The sequence below is a fragment of the Oreochromis aureus genome, linkage group 9 (genome assembly GCF_013358895.1).
Source record: "Oreochromis aureus strain Israel breed Guangdong linkage group 9, ZZ_aureus, whole genome shotgun sequence".
NCBI classification, from domain to species: Eukaryota; Metazoa; Chordata; class Actinopteri; order Cichliformes; family Cichlidae; genus Oreochromis; species Oreochromis aureus.
This window is the reverse complement of record NC_052950.1, coordinates 34603373-34624315: the sequence shown is the minus strand read 5'-3', so window position 1 is coordinate 34624315 and position 20943 is coordinate 34603373. Positions and strand designations below refer to the sequence as shown.

The 20943-nt window shown below is 40.6% G+C and overlaps 1 protein-coding gene across 2 annotated transcripts; it reads right to left on the bottom strand.

Annotated features, from left to right (window-relative positions):
* Window positions 1-324: 324 nt before the first annotated feature.
* cip2a (cellular inhibitor of PP2A) lies at window positions 325-19916 on the bottom strand. 2 transcript variants are annotated; one of them, XM_039616972.1, is made up of 22 exons: window positions 19841-19916; window positions 19473-19594; window positions 19107-19254; window positions 15238-15350; window positions 14406-14500; window positions 14199-14295; window positions 13842-13964; window positions 13219-13364; window positions 13067-13142; window positions 7399-7620; window positions 7085-7247; window positions 6855-7002; window positions 5125-5224; window positions 4906-5024; window positions 4632-4812; window positions 3587-3661; window positions 3259-3369; window positions 2591-2787; window positions 2018-2131; window positions 1766-1848; window positions 1305-1444; window positions 325-691 (listed from the first exon to the last, which is right to left on the bottom strand). In XM_039616972.1, exons 2-22 carry the CDS (start codon window positions 19572-19574, stop codon window positions 545-547), a joined length of 2700 nt encoding a protein of 899 aa, XP_039472906.1. In that variant the 5' UTR covers window positions 19575-19594; window positions 19841-19916; the 3' UTR covers window positions 325-544. The 2 variants fall into 2 exon arrangements, with proteins under 2 accessions (XP_039472906.1, XP_039472905.1); XM_039616971.1 differs by having other exon boundaries at window positions 19473-19605; window positions 19841-19909.
* Between the last annotated feature and the right edge of the window lie 1027 nt (window positions 19917-20943).

Genomic DNA, 20943 nt, shown 5'->3' with positions numbered 1-20943 from the left:
GGACCTCTCATATGTAAACTGTTACCAGTCTGCACACTGATAATAAACATGGAGTTTTAAACTATGAGATCTGAATATTTGAAAAACAAAATAAAAAAAAAAAAACACTCAGTTTGAGACTTTTTTCACTCTTGGGTCTGTCTGAAAACATCCATCAGCTCTATAAAAATGCAAATGATAATTCAGAATTTATTTCAAAAAGCAGGCCGAGGCCTTTAAGTGTATTTCCTTTATTGTTTTGCTGATGGCTTCAGTTCATTTTAGTTATGTTTTAAAATATTTTTTAAAGAGGAATTTACAAAAACGATCTAGTCAGCAGAGACGTTCAGGTTTTACACACATATCTATCATTTATTTACCAAATAAAAACAGACACAGAGACAGAAACACGCCGACATATTTTAAAATATAAGTTGTGTTTAATACAGTCCATTAAGTGTTTTCTATAAAAAGTTTCCTAAAGGTTCAAAGCTCAAGCTTCGTCTTTAAAGTTGATGGGGATGTGTTTAAAATCTGATGTTCCTCGTTGTGGCTCGGTCGCTGCTCAGAGCGACAGGTTGACGTCGCTCTTCATCTTGCCGCTGCTGAGGCTGTGGATCATGGCGATCATCGCAGAGTGTTTGTTCAACTCGTCCTCCTTCTGCTTCAGCTTCGTCTCCAGCTGACTCTTCTGCAGCTCCAGAGACGACGCCTGGAAAACAGAAAATGTTCTACATCAAGAAACCGGCCTGGTTTCATCTCCTGTATGCTGCCTGATCATCGACTTAAACCCTGACAAGCTTGGATTCGTCTGTGGACAGAAGCTTTGGGACAGGCTGCAGGAGTCTGTCTTTGACTCCGTCTCACGCCTCGATGCTTACAAGCTGTTCAAGTTTGGGATTTTATTTTTTTTTTAACGATCTGGATCTAAAAGGCTGTTTTATTATTTTATTTTATTTTATTTTATCAAGAGTTGTTGTTTTTTTTTTTTTTAAGTTGTCAAAAAGGCGTTTGTTTTCCCTTTTTGGAGGATTTCAGTTTCTTTTTTTGTGTTTCTTTGTTACTTTTGCATTGTTTGTGTCTTATCAGCATCTCTTCACACAAGTGAAAACAGTGTATGACTTTTCTGTCAGTTGTCTATCAAATCACAGGTGCATACGTGAGCTGTGCATTTACCAAAAATTAAGGCATCAATTAAAAAACAGCCAACACAAAATATTTTCCATGTTAAGATATATATGACAGATACGGGAAAGAAAGGTAAAGAAGCTGCAGGTGCAGCTTGGAGCAAATGTGTCGTGTTTGATCAGCACTCTTTTTGTTACCTTGATGCTGGCGTCTTTCCGGGCCTGCTCTGTTTTGTTGAGTTCTTTCCTTAAAACATCCACCGTCTCCTCCAGGTCTCTCCTCTCCTGCTCCCTTTCCTTCACCTTCTCCTCCTCAGCCCGGAGTTCAGCACGCAGACCTGACAGGAACAAAGCAAAGTGCTGACTGAGGCTCATGGATAGGTTACGTATCCTTTAAGTAGTCTTTAATCTCAGCGCTGATAAAAACATATCGTATAATCTTGACTTCATCAGTCAGCTGTAGTTTTAGACAAACATTTGCCTCTGCTGGCGACAACAAAAACGTTCCTCTAATAAACAAATAGAAGTTACACAGATTTTCTCACATCTCTGATGAATGAAGAGTCTTGGGATCAGATTTCAGGGGGAACGTCCTTTCCCATATTTAGGATACACACATTTGTATGAGTCTGTTACTGTGAAATTAACTGAAGACCAACCTGAGATGTCACCGTTTTTCTTCTGTAGATCTGAATTAAGCGATCTGATCTCCTCTTCTCTCTCCTCCAACAATGATGCCGTCCTAACAAAAAGCAACGAGCGTCAGAAACCTCGTCTTCAGGTCAAAGGAAACAAGTCTCGCACGTGTGTGTGTGTGTGTGTGTGTGTGTGCGTGTGTGCGTGTGTGTGTGTGTGTGCGTGTGTGTGTGTGTGTGTGTGTGTGTGTGTGTGTGTGTGTGCGCGCGGCATACTTGTTTTGCTGCAGCTGGAGTGCTTCGTGGTTCTTCCTCAGGGTGTCGGTCTGTTTGGTGAGAGAAACATGAGCCGCTTGCACCTCCTTCAGCAGCCGCTCCGTCTCATTGAACCTGCACAGCAGAACTGTCACACATCTGCACGTCCCAATAAACCAGCCCAAAGTTTCATTTCTACAGCCTGAACTTTGAAATAAAGTTTTATTATACACATGTTATAAGATCATTTCTCTCAGGTGGAAACAAAACAGGACAGTACTGGTTAAATCTGCAGCACAGATCACAGATGAAAACAAGCCTGTGGATTTTAAAAGTGAGAACAAAAAGAAGGAACAGAAAAAAGAGACTCTGGTGGTTAAAAAGTCAAAACACATTTGACCCCAGTGTCTGTAACTTCATCAAAACACAAAAAAGTGTTTTTCTCTTCTTACTGGCCTTAAAAGGAAATAGTGCAGATTGAACTGTGTTGGCTCAGAGAGCGAAGTGTGAGGAGAAAAACCTTCACTGTTTAACTACAGCTGTTAATAAATACCTAAATAAATCCCACTGTGGTTTCACCATAGTGCCTCTGACCTGTTGAGCAGGGTGTTGTAGGCTCCTTTCAGGTCCTGGTGCTCCTCAGAGTCCCGCTGTAGCCTGGAGTTGTGCTGCAGCAGCTCCTCCATGTCAGCTTTGGAGCGCTCCACCTCCAGCACCTGACCGCTCAGCTCCACCTTCAGCTCCTCGCGACGCCGCTCGGCGTCCTTCAGCAGACCGGCCAGCTTACGAGCCTGCGGGCAGAACACGGGGCAAAATTAACACACAGGAAAAGTGGATTTTACTAAAAAACAGCGAGCATCAGTGATTCCATTTCTGAGCAAAGATGAACTTTTTCATGGCTTGATTTAATTTAATGATTTTATGAGCTGCTCAAACTGACACTGCTTCACATTTAACATCATAAAATCAGAAAAGCATTTGGCACAGACAGCGTGACGCAGTGCATCTGCAAACTACAACCTGAGACTGCGTTAAACGTCGTAATTAAACGTATTTATTCACTATTAATCTTATAGCACAAAATGTAAGAAAAAACAGGAAAAACAAAGGTCAAATAGCTCGTTATGATGTTCTTTTTAATGTTTTAACATCACAAAAAAGATAAAGCACATGATCCTCACATTTAAGAGGCTGGCACTGCAAACACTGAATTATCACAATCTAAAGGAAAGAATCCTTTAAAAACAATAACAACATGTTACCTCAGCCTCAGCCTGAGCTCTCTGAAAGCGATACTGAGCGAGGAGACGATCGGCCTGAGAAAGAGCCAGAGCCTTCGCCTCCATCAAGTCCTGCAGACGGCTCTCCTTAGACTGAGGAGGAGACACAGAAACCTTCATCAGATACAGAAAAGCTAAAATCCAGATAAAGTCTGAATGCTTCTGCAGATGCTTTAGTGTTGCATCAACAAAAACTCTCAAGTAGTAAAAATCAGACTGTTAAAAAAAAAAAACTGCAAACATATGACAGGTTACTCGTCTGCAACATTACAGCAGTGTTTATCTCTTTTCTTAGGCCTGATGTACTCACCGCGTACGCGACCAGCTTCTGTTCATACACGTCGATGATCTCGGACACGTGAGAGTCTTTGACCTGCTCCTGCAGCTGCAAGCATCACACAGACTTCAGTGGAAAGTTCGAAGGGAAGATCGAAAACGTTTATAACACAGTTTTGTTTGTCTGGAAATGTTGCCGACACTGTTTTCAGGGGTTACACCAAATCTTCCCAAACTTTACGACCTTTAAAAACTCTTAAAATAATTAAATATTTCTTTGTGAAACTGAGTTTTCGAGGCCCCGACGACATTAAATTATCTAGGGAGTAAAGAAAAGTGGAAAATAATATCAGAATCTAATAATTTAGTGTTTTTACTTCTGTACATTATCTTATCAAACTGCACTGTGTGCACAGCCTGTAGCTACAATATAAAGTTTGATAAATCACGTTTGTTTATGTAATTTAAGACGTTTCATTTGTTAGCAGCAGCCCAAGCAACATTTTATTGTTTTGACCCACAAAATCAAGCAAAAACATTTCGGTCCTGAAAATATTTCAAAGTAAAAGTTAAACATGGATGCAGGATATGCATGTGGTTGGGTGCCACAACATTTTAGAGAACCCATAATCTGTAGTACCTTCAAAAGGTGATTTTATTTAAATTATTTTTATTTGTATCAATTGATTTTAATTTTGGACATTTAAACGACTTATCTAACAACTTATGGTTTCTGAAAAATCTGCATATTAAAATTAAAATAAATAAAATAAAAAGCCTAAACAGGTCACTGCTAGCCTGGTGGTGTTCTTGAATAATTTACATTACCTAATAGTTAATTTGAGGATGTAATTTAATTTGTATTTGTTAAAGTGCACCACAAGATGGCGTCTTCCCCCTTTGGTTGAGTTGATCTGACTGATCCTCATCGTGTATCAAAGTGAATGTGCTTGAATGAAAGAAGAAAATGCTTCATCTTGGTCTTATGTTCTGATCACAGTTGTTTTTCAAAGTTTGGCTCCCCCATGGAAAATGTTCACATTTCAAAAGTCGCAGAGAAACATTCTTGCACACTCTACCTCCAGCCCGGTCTGAATCTTCTCCACCAGACTGTGGACACTTTTGCTGGAAACACTGGAAGAGTCCAGCGTGCTGGTGTTTGTCCTGAGAGGCGGGACTTCCTGCACTGCCACACGCTTCACAGACAGCTCGGCCTCTCGCTGGCGATAAGCGTTGTTGGCGGCGATGCTTTCTCCCAGACTTGAGAAAAAACAAAGTCATTTTGTCCACAATTCAAAGAACTATTAAATATTTCTGGATAAAAAAAAGTGTAGTTTCGATCATGAGACTCACACGAACGAGGAGAAGTCTGGGAGGGCCGTGGCTTCAAACAGCAGAGAGAGTCCAGTCTGCACACGGTCTCTGTGGTGGGACGTGAGGGCCAGAGAGAGCGGCGTCACTATCCTCTGGTCCTGAGGGATAAAACCGAGAGAATGATGGCCCGTTTCAACTGAACACAAAATCCTGCGTGTACTAAAAACAAGGTATATAATATCAGCCTGTATGTAATACCTGCAGCATCCTGTAGAAGCTGGTCTCCATGTCCTTCACATGCTGTCTCAGTTTGCTCATCAACTCCAGAGTCTTCAGCAGAGCTTCTGCACACACCTGACTGACACCACACACACATTTTAATATCTTAAAATACCTCAAAAGTAGTGAGAAAAGTTTCATCAGCTAAATTAAGTCAAAATAATAACATAACATTACCTCTGAGTTCTTTAATTCATCATGAAAAGCTGATTTAAAGTTGTTTCAGGTTCAGGGTGGCAGCTGACTTTTCAAACTTGATACATTTTTGCCTGAATGTTATTTGCAGCTCTGTAGGCTGAAAGCATTTTAAGGCCTTTCTATGAGTATGAAGTATGAAAGTGGGTAAACGCCTTCACTTAAATCCTGTTATCAATAGTAACAAAACTAAGTATAGAGTGATGCATTTCAGATGTGAAGTGTCAGTTCTTCTTTTGATGCACAGACTGTGGGTCTCTGAAGGTCATCTGTGCCGTTTAGACAGCGCGCCAGCTGCAGTGGTCTGCAAGTGTGTTATCCCTTTAAAAGGGCCTCATTCCATTAGTTTCAGTGTTAAGTTTAATATGTTATTGTATGGAGGACAGTCTTGAGTCTGTAGACATCCAGTGACTCAATAAACATGTCCACCAAAGCCTCATCAGCTAAGTTATGATACCACATTGTACCAGATTAACAAGCAGTAAAACTGAGGATAGTTTAAACCTTTCTCAAAAGTCTCGTTTGTTATATTTTTATTTGAATTAACTCAAATGTTTTTTTTCATATGTATTTTCAGTTTTTAGTCTAGTTTCAGTTAATTACATAGTGGATTACTTAGCGGATGTCTCTGTAGAGGTGAAGTGAATGACTGTAATAAGTCTGCACAGCTCTTTAAAAATAAAAATAAAAGTTGATACCACATTTAGTGGATTGTTTTCCTTATCTGTTATGTAGATCAGCGCTGTGTCTCTCAGATTTCAACTTGCTTGTGGCTCTTTGTGTAATTGAGAATGACCTTTTAAATAAACAACAACAACAAAAAAACAGACCTTCTCCCAAAGCTTGTTGGGCATCATGTTAGCATTAGCCACAGGATTCATCTGGGCTGCTGACATCTTTGGTCCGGCAGCTAGTTTTCACTACTGTTCGTGGGCTGTGTGTTGATGGTTGGTTGGTGTTTTTCTCTAAATATCAGAGCAAGTCTGTCAAGTTTCATAACAACCACCAACTGCAACCAGTAAATGGAGCATGGCTGATTTGGCTCAGCACGGCTGTTTTAGGGGGATTTTTTGAAATCTTTTCCCTCCATAATGACATTTGATGATCTCCACTGCACCTTTACTGACGAGGTTTGACACGTCAGTATATATCAAAAAGATGCAGTTTGACAACACGAAGAATCATTTTCGGGTAGCTGCATGGGCAGAGACCACCCTCACCCTCGCTAACTTCTGATGCAAACACCTGAAATATGGCAGAAACCACTCAGTTCAGAAAATTGCTTCAAGTATTACTCATGGTAGACTTTCAAGGGGTAAAGAGTTAAAGATTTTTAGGGACAATGTGAGTACAAAGTACTGATCACATAAAGCAGTGCAGCTGTATTTTGCATTAATAATGCGCTGTTTGGAAATCCCACTGCTTCTCTTGCATCTCTAAAAATTACATGAACCCTCAGAAAAACCTGAGCTTGATGTGTTGTATAACGAAACGTCATCAGATGTTTCACTCACCTGAGATCATCGTCAGAGCTGGGAGGCAGACAGCTGAGTGGATTGCTGCTATGACAACATGAGAGGATAGCTTCAACCTGTGAGAGGCACAGCTGAGCGCTTATCTGGCAGGACACCAAGGATCTGGTGGTATCCTCGGAGCACAGGAGTGGTAGAGTTAAGGCTTCAAAGGAATCAGACATGTGCAGACAGAGACAGACTGCAGGGCTGCAGGGTCACGTGAAGGATATTTAGCAGCAGGCTGGTGACGTAGCTGATGCGGAGACAGTGTTTTCTCAGGTGAGCGTCTCCCTGTGAGAGATTGAGGCCCTTCAGCAGCCCTAACAGTACCGGAAGCAACATTTCCACAAAGCTCAGCGTAGAATCAGGCATACTCTCTGCTCCCAGCGTCTCCTGCATGGAGAGGATAGGAACAGAAGTGGGTGGACAGCTAACAAATTTTATTATAATCAGGATTACGGCTTCCAGGTAATCAGAAGAAAAGCTGCAGACCGGTTCTGCCACTGTCAGACCACTCCCCTGTATCCCAGTGGGTCAACCGTACCTCCAGTAGCTCGCTCAACAGCTGCAGGACCTGCAGAGAGCAAGATTCGCCACCCTCCACGGGCGAGCTCAGCCACTGCACCAGTGCCAGCCCACACTGCGCCTTGCGTCCACCGTCCCGTCCTGCGGCTCTGAGTTTAAGTCCCGCTGGTTTGAAAACCACCTCGCACAGGAGCGAGCGCAGACCTGAGACACTGCACATGGCAAGGAGAAGCTCCAACACCTGCACACGACACACACATCAAGATGGTTTGTAGCAGCTGAGCATGGCCTTCTAAAGGCTTTCCTTCCCTTTATCCAAAAATAGGCTGCAGAAAGAGGCAAGTGTGCAATTATACAGTAAAATATAAGGTGGGCCGATAATGCTTTTCCTTATTTACTGTCTTATATGTTAGAATGGTTGATGCTGATTAAGAGTAGGAACAGTCTGATCATATGCATAGTAAACAGCAGAAGCATCTTCATGCCTCGATGCTTAAAATGAGGTGGCTGTAGCTCAGGTGGCAGAGCAGGTCAGCCACTAACCAGAAGGTCGGGGGTTCGATCCCAGGCCGTTCCATGCTACATGCCAAATATCCTTGGGCAAGACACTTCACCTGTTGCCTACTGGTGGTGGTCAGAGGGCCCGGTGGCGCCAGTGTCCGGCAGCCTCGCCTCTGTCAGTGCGCCCCAGGGCAGCTGTGGCTACAATGTAGCTGCCATCACCAGATTGTGTGTGTGAATGACTGAATGTAGTGTAAAGCGCTATACAAATACAGGCCATTTACCATTTATAAACTTCAGAGAAAAAAAAACACCCAAATTTCAACATAACCTGTGAGTAATACAAGCAGCAGCTTCAAGCTTACAATAATCACCAAACTGACTAAAAATCTAATAAAACTGCAACAAACATCTGATACTTTTCTGTTTTGTACCACTGAAACTTGAATATCTATTTATTTATATCTATTTATTTTAACCGACAAATACATATATAACAACATTTTTGCAACATCATTATCATTATTAATAATATTATTATGCCATATTTGTATATTTATGTTAGTAAGTATATGTTAAAGAAAATCTGTTGGCGTTGCTTTTGTGACACATGTCATGTTACACAGTGATCGGTTTCACTCCTGATATTTTAACCCAAACCATGATGCGTTCCTAAACCTCTCGTGCATTATTAGTATGGAAAAGGTAGCGAAAGCAAAACATGAAAGATGAAAGCAAAACTGAACAAGTTCGGTCTTGTGATATAAAACCATCGACCAAATAATAACCAACAAATGTCCAACAGCTTTTCAGCTGATGTCAAAAAAGAGGTTTGCAAACCAGCTATGAACCAGTTAAACATTATAATTGCCTGTTAATATTAAAACTATTAACTACAGTTTTTACAGCGTTTCATTTTTCTCTTTAAACATCAAAGGTAAAGAGCAACCAAAATGCTGTGAAGCCCCTGCCTTGCTTCCTCTTGTGCTCGTGGTTTTGGTCATTTTACAGCATCATGTTTTCATTTCAAGGAAACACACTGAGTGACTTTAAAATCAACAGTTTCCTAAATTTAAAAATCAATTTTAGTTTCTGTTTAAACTCCTGAGCAAATGTAAGAAAACCTCTAGATCTGACATTTAAAATCCAAATTTAGGTTGAATCCTTTCAGGTTTCGGGGCCTTTTTGTTGTTTCTTTTAGTTCAATTTAGTTCCAGTTTTTGATAGAAGATTTTTATCATTTCAGTTTAGTTTTTCAGTTTAAGAAAGTATGAGGCCATTTCTGCTGCTGTTCTTCCAGATTAACTAAAAATGAACTCATCATGAGATTTTATATTTTGCAGTTTCTTTATAAGGCAGCAGTTGATAAAAACGCTGACAGCTGCAGATGTTGTGTCCGAATCGTTCAACTGAAACTTCAGAATAATCCAGGTGTCACAGCTTAAACCTGCACGCACAAATAATGTGAGACCAGGCTGTTACAAAAAAACAACATTAACATTTTTAAAGACTAAATATTCCCTGCATTTATTTCCTGGTTTGTCGGCAGCAGCTCCTGAAGGAGCTGTTTCACTGCCATCAGTTAATGTGAGACACCAGTTTATCAGAAAAGCTGCTGTTCAGTTATAACAGGAAGAAAAAGCATGTGACTCTGTGTGAGAACAGTTTCCTTTAATTGCTGCACAACAAAACAAAACAGCAACAGCAAAATGCTGTTATCGTACACACACAGAAACACGTTTGGACCATCTGTATGCATGTTCAGTAAACCAGAGTGAAAGACTAACACTTGTGCTTGTGAAGGACATTTCTGTCCCTTTGACTTTTCTTTGGTTAATCGTTTTGGGTTAACAAAGATATTTATGTTAGACTTTCAACACCAGGTCCCAAAATAAGCTGTGTAACCACACCACTAAACAGCCCCACTGAAACACATTACAGCCTTTCTGTAGTGCTGAAACACCAGCTCTCCCTCTGTGAACCTCAGCGTTTATTGGATCGATCGTTCTTCTGGTCAAACCTCAAAGGTCTTGATCGTCGGCCAAGTTTATAACTCTAAAACTATGATTTATACAAGTGTGGTGTGTATTGTCATATTGATAATAATCGATTAAGTAATGGAATATGAAATACTTCTGTCTTATTAACGAGCAGTAATAAATATTTAAAAGAAAAAACCACAGGTGGTTTTGTGCCACCCGTCTTATTTGTCTAAAAACAAACAAAAAAAACAAAGCATTTGTATTTGCGTCAGAAATTAATTTGATTGTTTTATATATTTTTAAATATATTAACACACTAAAATTAAGTGAGTTTGTGTCTGTAAGCCTTGAAAGGAGAATGTGGTGGCTGCACTGAACAGATGTGAGCACAGCAGCATCCTGAAGTTTGCTCCGTGATTTGATGCAAAGCTTTTGTGCTGCTTAAAACAAGACGTTGTGATGGTGCAGACGTTAACAATACAGGGAGTGCAGAATTATTAGGCAAATGAGTATTTTGTCCACATCATCCTCTTCATGCATGTTGTCTTACTCCAAGCTGTATAGGCTCGAAAGCCTACTACCAATTAAGCATATTAGGTGATGTGCATCTCTGTAATGAGAAGGGGTGTGGTCTAATGACATCAACACCCTATATCAGGTGTGCATAATTATTAGGCAACTTCCTTTCCTTTGGCAAAATGGGTCAAAAGAAGGACTTGACAGGCTCAGAAAAGTCAAAAATAGTGAGATATCTTGCAGAGGGATGCAGCAGTCTTAAAATTGCAAAGCTTCTGAAGCGTGATCATCGAACAATCAAGCGTTTCATTCAAAATAGTCAACAGGGTCGCAAGAAGCGTGTGGAAAAACCAAGGCGCAAAATAACTGCCCATGAACTGAGAGAAAAGTCAAGCGTGCAGCTGCCAAGATGCCACTTGCCACCAGTTTGGCCATATTTCAGAGCTGCAACATCACTGGAGTGCCCAAAAGCACAAGGTGTGCAATACTCAGAGACATGGCCAAGGTAAGAAAGGCTGAAAGACAACCACCACTGAACAAGACACACAAGCTGAAACGTCAAGACTGGGCCAAGAAATATCTCAAGACTGATTTTTCTAAGGTTTTATGGACTGATGAAATGAGAGTGAGTCTTGATGGGCCAGATTGATGGGCCCGTGGCTGGATTGGTAAAGGGCAGAGAGCTCCAGTCCGACTCAGACGCCAGCAAGGTGGAGGTGGAGTACTGGTTTGGGCTGGTATCATCAAAGATGAGCTTGTGGGGCCTTTTCGGGTTGAGGATGGAGTCAAGCTCAACTCCCAGTCCTACTGCCAGTTTCTGGAAGACACCTTCTTCAAGCAGTGGTACAGGAAGAAGTCTGCATCCTTCAAGAAAAACATGATTTTCATGCAGGACAGTGCTCCATCACACGCGTCCAAGTACTCCACAGCGTGGCTGGCAAGAAAGGGTATAAAAGAAGAAAAACTAATGACATGGCCTCCTTGTTCACCTGATCTGAACCCCATTGAGAACCTGTGGTCCATCATCAAATGTGAGATTTACAAGGAGGGAAAACAGTACACCTCTCTGAACAGTGTCTGGGAGGCTGTGGTTGCTGCTGCACTAATGTTGATGGTGAACAGATCAAAACACTGACAGGATCCATGGATGGCAGGCTTTTGAGTGTCCTTGCAAAGAAAGGTGGCTATATTGGTCGCTGATTTGTTTTTGTTTGGTTTTGAATGTCAGAAATGTATATTTGTGAATGTGGAGATGTTATATTGGTTTCACTGGTAAAATAAATCATTGAAATGGGTATATATTTGTTTTTGTTAAGTTGCCTAATAATTATGCACAGTAATAGTCACCTGCACACACAGATATCCCCTAAAATAGCTAAAACTAAAACAAACTAAAACTACTTCCAAAACATTCAGCTTTGATATTAATGAGTTTTTGGGTTCATTGAGAACATGGTTGTTGTTCAATAATAAAATTATTCCTCAAAAATACAACTTGCCAAATAATTCTGCACTCCCTGTAATTCACTGATGTTCAGACAGACGTCTCAGAGCCATAAAGACAAAAACTAAGACTAAGGTACAGCTTTCTATCCCTCAGCCATCACCATGCTGAATGCGCTCCTCTTGTTATGATTTGCATCAAAGTAGGACAAACGGATCCACCCGGGCTTCTGCTTCTTACCTGGACAGGCTCATATCCCTGAAGTTTAACTGAAAGCTACCTTTTGTTTGAGCAATATTTGCTTGTTTTCCTTCATGTGCATATGAACTTGAGTGACAGCCCAGTCTTAACTCATAGGGTCGGCCTGGCTGCTTTAAAGGTCGTCTATCGGGTTGAGGTCAGGACTCTGTGCAGGCCAGTCAAATTCTTCCACATCAAACTCACTCATCTATGTCTTTATGGGCCTTGCTTTGTGCACTGGTGCACAGCCATGTTGGAACATAGAGGGATCATCTCCAAAATGTTCCCACAAAGTTGTGATCATGAAATTGTCCAAAATGTTTTGGTATGTTGAAGCATTGAGCTGCTTTCAGTGGAACTACGAGCCTGAGCTCAACTCCTGAAAAACAACCCCACACCATAATCCCCCCTCCACCAAAGTCTCTCCAGAGAACACATCTCCCCACTCTAGAGTCCAGTGATGCCGTGCTTTACATCACTGCACTTAATGCTTTGCGTTGCGCTTGGTGATGTAAGGCTTGGATGCAGCTGCTCAGCCATGAAAACCCAATCCATGAAGCTGTCTATGCGCTGCCTCCGAGTTAATCTGAAGACCATGTGAAGTTTGGAGGTCTGTAGTGATCTCTGTGCTCCTCAGCATACGCTGACCCCGCCCTGTGATTTTACGTGGCCTACCACTTCGTGGCTGAGTTGCTGTCATTCCCAATCCACTGTGATAATACCACTAACAGCTGACTGTGGAATATTTAGTAGGGAGGAAGTCACATGGCTGGACTTGTTGCAGTTTGCACCTCATCATGGACCACATTGGAATTTACTGTCTAAGAGCGACCCATTTTTTCCTTTTTTTGTTTTTTCTCCGTTACCACAAAAAGGTCAGTGCTAACGTCAGCTGCAGAGCATCACGTCTGATGCAAACTGTGTCACACGTGATGGTTTCAGGGAATATTGGGAACTTGAAGAGTGAAGAACAGCTGGTGTGTTTTATCACATTTGTTTCTCACCTTGGCTGCAGGGTCTGGGTCTTTCGAATGCAGCAGTCCTAACACTTGAGACACACATGCCGAGAAGTGGGGATACCTGGAAATGGACAAAAGGTTTTCAGCACAGTTGTAAAGCAGCTATTCAGGAAAAGAGCTCTGAATTATCTGCATACCTTGTTAGGTAATCAGCTATTTTGGGGTTCTTTAACAAATCAACCAAAAGGTCGACTGAGTATTTTCTCGTCAGAGTACCATCACCGTTCACGATGATGTTGAACACAAGCTGGAACGTTTGATGGATGTTCTTTGCGTCAAAGAGCTACGAGGAAATCCCAGAGATCAGAGACAAGATATTATGTGAATCAGCATGAATCTTGTTTATTGTTCAACATATAAAAACGAGAAGAGAAAAAAGGAACAAACTAAAAAAGGAACAATTGTTTCCACTGTTAAGAAAAAAAAATAGAATCATGACAGAAACCTGCAGAAGTCTTGAGTCTCATTTGATGACATTTTGTCAGATTACCTTGTAATTTTTTTAAAAGTGTTTTTTTGAGCAAAAGTTCTCCATGTTTTTTGGCGGTCTTTCAATTTTTTATTTTTTTGGACGTTAGCTGCTTTTTCAGTCTTTTTCAGTCCAGTCTGTGCACCTGAACATTTTCAGAGGAAAGATTTCTCTGTTTCTTAAGTCACTAAACTCTGACTTATGAATCATTCAAGCATAAAAAAGCCAGCTAATTTTAAATTGTATCTTTAGACACTTTGTTTAATGCAGATCCCAGCAGAGTTCACCTACCTTCTCTCCAACCTTCTCATTCAGGCTGAGGCTGGCCAGTATAGACAACGTGAAGACCACCACAGTCAGGCTGTTGTGAGCCAGAAAGTTGATCAGTGTGCGATAAAACTGCTTCACGTTGTCCTACAAAATAACATAACCAGTTTCACTCATACTGGTCACCAACAACAAATGCATGTGGCCCAAAAAAATTTAATAGTGCAAAAACAGAGTATCCTATATTGATTATATGTATTGCGAAATATTTAAAGGCCTTTTTTGGTTAAATTTTGACGATTGTGGTTTGCAGCTCATGAATTTCTTGGATCTCTAATTCTTAGAATTCTTCCTCTTGTATGTGAATCAGCAGAAACTCACCAGAGACTTGATGTAGATCTGCACGGAGATGTTGTCGCGACAAAGATTGGCCAAGAGGCCGAGACATGACATGACAACGTCTTCATTTTGAGATTGGCTGTGATGAAAGACCGTTGGTAATCTCGTTAATTGAAACGTAATTGAATCAAAACATAAAGAGCAGTAATTCAGTATAACATAAAGGCAGAGATGAGATGTGTTTCTCACATGTTGGTCATGAGAAAAGTGATGAGCTCGTGGATGTAGCTGGCGGACTGGAAGATGCGAGTGTTGTAGGTCAGCTTCTGCAGCACCTGGAGGCACTGAAATACAGAGCAACACAACACAGACGACAAAGACAGTTTTAGAGAAAGACTCATGATGAAGAGGTAAAAGTCTATCGAGCAGCTACAGTCATAAATCTGCTTCAGTTATTTACTACATCTATATTAATGAAGATGTGGTTTGACGACTATTAGAATAGTTTCTGGTTTTTCTGCACAGGCAGAAACTATCCTCACAAACTTCTGATGCACACCCAGTTTGTTCTGCTCAGTACAGGAAATGGCCTTAACACTTACTCCTACTATGCCTTCAAGGGGTAAAGAGTTTATTGTAAACCACAATTCTCAATTTTACATTTTGCTCATTAAATATGCATCAGCTTATACAAATTTCAAAGACACCTTGGTGTCTTTGAAATTGCCTGCTCTTGAGCAGAAGCACTATGGCACTTTCTTTCTGCTAGCTCTGAAACGCTGCAGTGATTTTGACACAACACCAAAGCATAAATTTATCTGGACAGATTAGTTTTATTACAATTAATGAAAATTACGTCTTTGAATTTGACTTTTCATTTACAATTTGACCTCCTTTAGCCGACACACGACACCCGTGCTGTCACTGTGAACTGGCAGAGACATTTGTGCTCGCACAAACTGACGGTAATGTTTAGAAGGCTTCAGGGCTTCAGTTTGGGTGAAAACAGCTACAGCGTTTCCTGTAATTGCTTGAGTCTCACCCCTTGCTAGCAGCACACCGACTGTAATAATGGGCTTACCTGCAGCACCAGAGGCTCCCCGGGTGTGTTGCTGTGACAGTGTATGACAGCAGCCAGGGTGCTGGTGAGGTTGTAGCTGCTGTGCAAAATCTCCCGGCTCTGATCGTCACAGGCTGTGAGGAATGAGTGTGTATGAAATCGTTAGTGTGTGAATTTTCTGTCTCAGAAATCATGAACATCCTTTTTTTAATTATTATTCTTACTACACTATACGTCCTGTTTACTATTCTCTACTTATTGATGCAGCAGTGTCCTGACCCAATATGATATGATTCTTTGGGAGACAATAATAACCCTAACTGACCAACTGGCCTCTGATCATTTATGCATTCAAAGATTAGCTTCCAGCACATTGTGAAAAGTTTGGCACACAAACAAATAGTTTGCTCTTGTTATTGAAATTTTGTAAAAACAGTGGAAATCCACATACTGCACATATATTTGAGGCAGACAGGATTTTACTCAGAACTGTAGAAGGGCAGCCATACTACATGAGGTGAAACAGGGCCTGACACTGAGAAAAGAAGGTGAAACCTCAGAGGAGGACATACCAGGGTCTGAGAAGCCTGTGCAAAAAAAGTATTGTATAAGCTACATATGGAACACTAGCCTGTTAACCATCCTTCTATGGTCTCAGCGGATTAAGGAAGCCTTGTTGAATTATCTTTAAGAGAGGTCTCATTTTTCAGAGGGATTTATTCTTTCCCCCTTACCAGAGACCATTTCTTACTTTGGACTCCCTTATCTTGAAGAATCTGTCTGAACTGACTGAATTGGATAAAACCAGGGATGAGAACATCTGGATCCTAGATTACTGATGACCTGAAAAGGTTCTTATTTCCCTTCTAGACATCATAATACCTAAAAAGCAACAACTTCAAAGCCCCAGATTACACATTGTCCATGCTCAGGTTTCTCAAAACATGCTCTCTCATCCTTCCTGTTGTAATGTCTGGTCTTCCTCCACCTCATCTCCTGACAGCACTAGGGGTCTGACTCCCCTCCCCTCTGCTTCCTGCAGTATGGACATGAGTTAAACATGTGAGGCAATAAGAACACTGCGGTAAAGGACACTGAATAAAAGTTTTGGTTTTGAATAGGAAAAAATTACTGTACATTTCTGAAATCCTGAAATCAAAGTTAAGACTTTGAAATTGAATAAATTTTTTAATTTTATGAAAAGAATCATAGTATCTTCAAAAACAAAACAAACAAAAAAAAAAAAACCACTTAATGTCGCTTATGGCCATAACATGTGAAAGTTGCAGTTCCCATCAATATAATGGGACTCACATGGATGGTTAGACGCAGAGGTCTCAGACTCAGGTCCCCACCAAAAGTTTTAGGACGATACATTTTCAAGCCAGTGGCACCATGTATTTCTATATATTATACCTGTATAATCAACAAGTGTCAAGAATTGTTCTGCTCCATAAAATAACACTGCATCACAGAAATACTTTGAAAGCATGGAACGACAATATTTTATATAAAGCCGGAGATTTGATGTGTGAGCTTGAACCTGTAACATGTTTTTGTGGAAGTGAAAACCTCAATTTATATGATGTCCACACAGCTGTAAACAAAGTTACTGATGCTTTGATTTTCTCATGACTTCTTCCACATTAGTTCTCTTTGAATTTGATTTCCGCTCAGTTTAATTTCAGTTCCAGATTTGCTCGTTTGAGTTTAGTTTTCAGTTTTAGTGTTTGGACTAAGGAGCTTGGAAAGAAAAGCGTCTGGACTTCTTTATGTGGCTTGAAGACATTTCACCTCTCATCCGAGAAGCCTGAGATCCCTTCCCAGACGCCTTAACGCCCACTCACACCCTTTGGCATCTGACCTCAGGAAATCACATGATAGGGTGGGGCTAGGTTTCACAATGAGCTCACCTGAAACCTTGGCTGATTGTGACCTACAGCCGTTTTCACACCTTGGCTCATGTGATTAGGTAGAGGATCATTAGGGGGTCCTTTTGTCCCTCTCGGGGGGGGACACTCCCACAGGGCTTAAATCTGGGACTCTCCACCATTTGACCCCAGAACTGAAGAAGCTTCTCGGATGAGAGGTGAAACGTCTTCAAGCAACTTACAGAAGTCCAGACGCTTTTCTTTCCAAGCTCCTTAGACTGCGATGACCTGGATGACTGAGAACCTTCACAGACTTGGTGTTTGGACCAGTTATACTATGAAAGGTTCTTGTCAGCAGCTCAGGGAGGCATTGCAATCGGATGTGAAGTGCGGCTTTTTAAGCAGAAGCATATTGGTCACAGATGTGCACATTTGAGTTGTTTTTAAGGTTATTTCAACACAACAGTAAGTTTACATTGCTCTGCTAAAACACAGGAAAAGTAATAAAACTTCAGACTGAATTAAAGAACATAAAGTCATCTGTGTGACCATCTTTATTAGTTCCTACATGGTGCTTACATTTTCTCCTCTCTTTTTTATTCTTCCCTGTATGATCGTTCACCCCTCTGACTACAATGCCATCCCTCTGCCTCACTTATTATCTGGTGAATTTTGAATTGTCCCTCTATTCTAGCATTAACCTCAAGAGTTACACATATATCTGACAAATCAGGTGGAGGTAGGATTCATCCAGAGTACAGCTGTTTTATTCCAAACTATTCAACCACATAGGAATCTTTGACAGTGTCGACCTGCATGATGTGCAAAGAAGAACACAAGATGTTATTTACACTCTGATCCTAACCCGTCCCTGCGTTGAAGTTACACAGTACTGTGTCACATGCATAAATCGACACATTGATCTTTTTTCTGTATGTCATGTAATGATCGGTATTTCAAGGTTAAAAAAAAATGCACTGCATGCACACACACCAGCCATATGTCTTCAGAGAAATTTAGATCTGATGGCAAGTACTTTGTGTTCTTCTGCACATTGTACAGATCAGCTGTTACACACAGATGTCAGGTTTATACGGTGGGACAGTTTGTGGTAATACAGCTGTCTTCAGGATGAATCCTCCGCTCCACCCGAGTCTCAGACCTCAGGACCTCACAACAGTCCCAAACGAATTCTATCAGATAAGTTCATCCTTATAGAAAAATATACTGATTCTTCTTCAGCCTCCTCTCATTTGTCACACCGTTTTCAGAGAGGGACATGTGTAAAACCTTTCACTATATTATTTTTGTTACAGCATCACTGGCTTCAACAGACTCCCTCATCGGATGTGCTCATTTCTGATCCACTAATCTGTGATGCTCTTGGCAGATAATTATTGAAATGAACTGAATGCATGAAATTACACCGTACAAGTACACCGTTAGTAGATCACCCAAAGAATTTTCCACTCCCATGGGATTGTTTTGTAAAACCATTGTCACATTAATTTGCCCGGCAGCTTTCAGTCACAAAACTGACACGGTGCCTCTTTGGTAAACCCGCCAGCAGCTTTTTGATGCCTAAAGAAGGCTTTGCACTGGCACACACTGTTAGGAAATTTGGCCCTACAGCTTTGACCATTCATTTAGTGTTTATTGACTTTAATGCAACACTTTGACAATGACAACCAAATTTCAACAGATTAAGTTGTATGTGAATGTTTTAAATACTTTTGCTCCAGCAGCACTACTCCTCTGCTTACAATATAAACACAATAGTTTATGCCATTTAGATAAAACTACATCTCTATGACATGACATCGCAAAAGCCCCAAAAGCTTGTTGGCTTGACAGAAGTAATCAAATAAAGACTAAAATCTGGGACTTTTCTGGAATTTCACATTTCTGTGAAAAAAAAGTTTTAGTTAACTATAATAAACTTGAATTCAAACTGCCACTCAGGTGATGGTCCGTTACTGGTGCTGAAGTGTGTATAAAGTGTGAAGAGGTGTTCTGTACCTAGTTGTGACAGCAGGGAGATGATGGAGCTCGTCAGGGTGGGGCTGGTGCTTGGGTTTCCAGCCAGCTCTACCAGCCCACTCACACACTCGCTGGGCAAAGCCTGAGCTGAGGACAGCAGCTGCTCGCACTTCAGCCCTGAAAGCTTCTGCAAACACACAACATGTAGGTAAACTGCACAGGGATAGTATACACATATCCCTAACAGCATTTTGAGTTGTAATCACAGGCCAAATTATTACACAGCAAACCCCTACTTTGTATATTCTACTCCAAAACCACTGCTTGCCTCACGCGGAGCCCCATGAAGCCACTCAGGTGTGATTCTCCAGTTTGACGGATGTATAAACTGAACAGTTAGCTCACCTCCACCTGTTTTTGTAGCTGCGCTGCGTGCTGCGCTGTCCTGCTGTCTCTGTACTGCTGTATAGCCAGCAGCAGAGACTTCAGACAGGTCGTCACGTCCATCTTGTACAACAAAAACTGCACTGTAAGGAGACTTTGTTAAAGAGAGAGACAAGAGAGAAACTAACTATTTAGTTTACATGCTTTCAACCAATGTCCGTTTTAAGTATGCAGGCTAACACTAGCTAGCCAGCTTATCTTTCATTGTAATGACAACAGAAAATAAACTAATCATAAAAGCCTGAAACAGTGAACAGTGACTCGTGCATCCAAAACATAAGATTACATTACGATAAATATGATAAATGTAAATTCGATAAATAATATACCTGCGGTGCCTTTTCTTTTTTAGAGAAACATCAACAACAACCGGCAAGACATCGACAACTTCCTCCCGCTTCAACTTCGAACGGGAAGGGATCGTACCATGTACGAGAAAGGGGGAGGCAATAAATTAAATCAATATTAACGACATTATAATTGATTATTTGGTGCCATATATACACAACTTTTAAAAATAAAGAAGGGTTTTAGGAGCCATATTGAAACAATGTTTAGTAATTTGACGGTAATGGCTTAAAACAGATTAAGCTGTTGAAAATACACACCCTTATTACAGGGACGAGACCATGTGAGAATACACGTAACAAGAGGGGGCGGAGCAACAATTACCCGTAGTAGTTCAACAGTGAAAGATAAATTAAAATAAATTAAATTAAATTAAATTAAATTACGGCTATGTAAGAATATTTAAATTTATTTAAACTTAATAAATTTACATTGAAACGTGACTTTCAGAAAAAGAAAGCCATATCTAAATAGATCTTATTATTTCTAAAAGTTGTCTTTCTGAATGTTATTTTATTGAATTATTTGTAAACAAATGTAATTTATTTTTACACATAAACCCCTGTAAGGGTTACTCTAAAAGTAAAGCAAACAGTTTCTTCCACATTATACTTTTCACCAAAAAATAGAAACCAAAACAGTGGGGCAAAAATTCATCAATTTATTGAATCATTAGCAAGCATACAGGAAAATACAGCATATTTTCCTGTCCTGATGTATACCCTTGTTAGATGAGCAACAAGAGTACACGTCAGGTTTTTTATATCACCACCTGTTTTCTTCAACGCGGTCTGAACTCTCTAAGGCAAGCTTTCTCATTATTTCTTTCAGTAGTCTTCAGTAGGATCGGGGTCTGGAGAGGTCAATCCACTACTGATAGTGCTCCAATGTGTTTTCTATCCAGGTATGCTTTAACTGCATTGGGTGCAGTGTGTATGGGTTCATCATTGTGCTGAAAATGCCTCAAAACCAGTCTGTATTTTTCATTTTGAAAAGACCAACATCCCTGGTTGAAATGCATCCCCAAACCACAACGGAGCCTCCACTGTGTTTTACAGAAAGCTGTTGAAATTAATTATTGTAA

Excerpts from the sequence above, each read along its gene's own strand:
- cip2a (XM_039616972.1), bottom strand. The coding sequence starts at position 19,574 with ATGGACGTGACGACCTGTCTGAAGTCTCTGCTGCTGGCTATACAGCAG. Across the intron at positions 14,296-14,405 it reads ACTTTTCTCATGACCAACAT|CCAATCTCAAAATGAAGACG; the intron begins GTGAGAAACACA and ends CTTTCATCACAG. Across the intron at positions 1,445-1,765 it reads GAAAAACGGTGACATCTCAG|GTCTGCGTGCTGAACTCCGG; the intron begins GTTGGTCTTCAG and ends TGTTCCTGTCAG.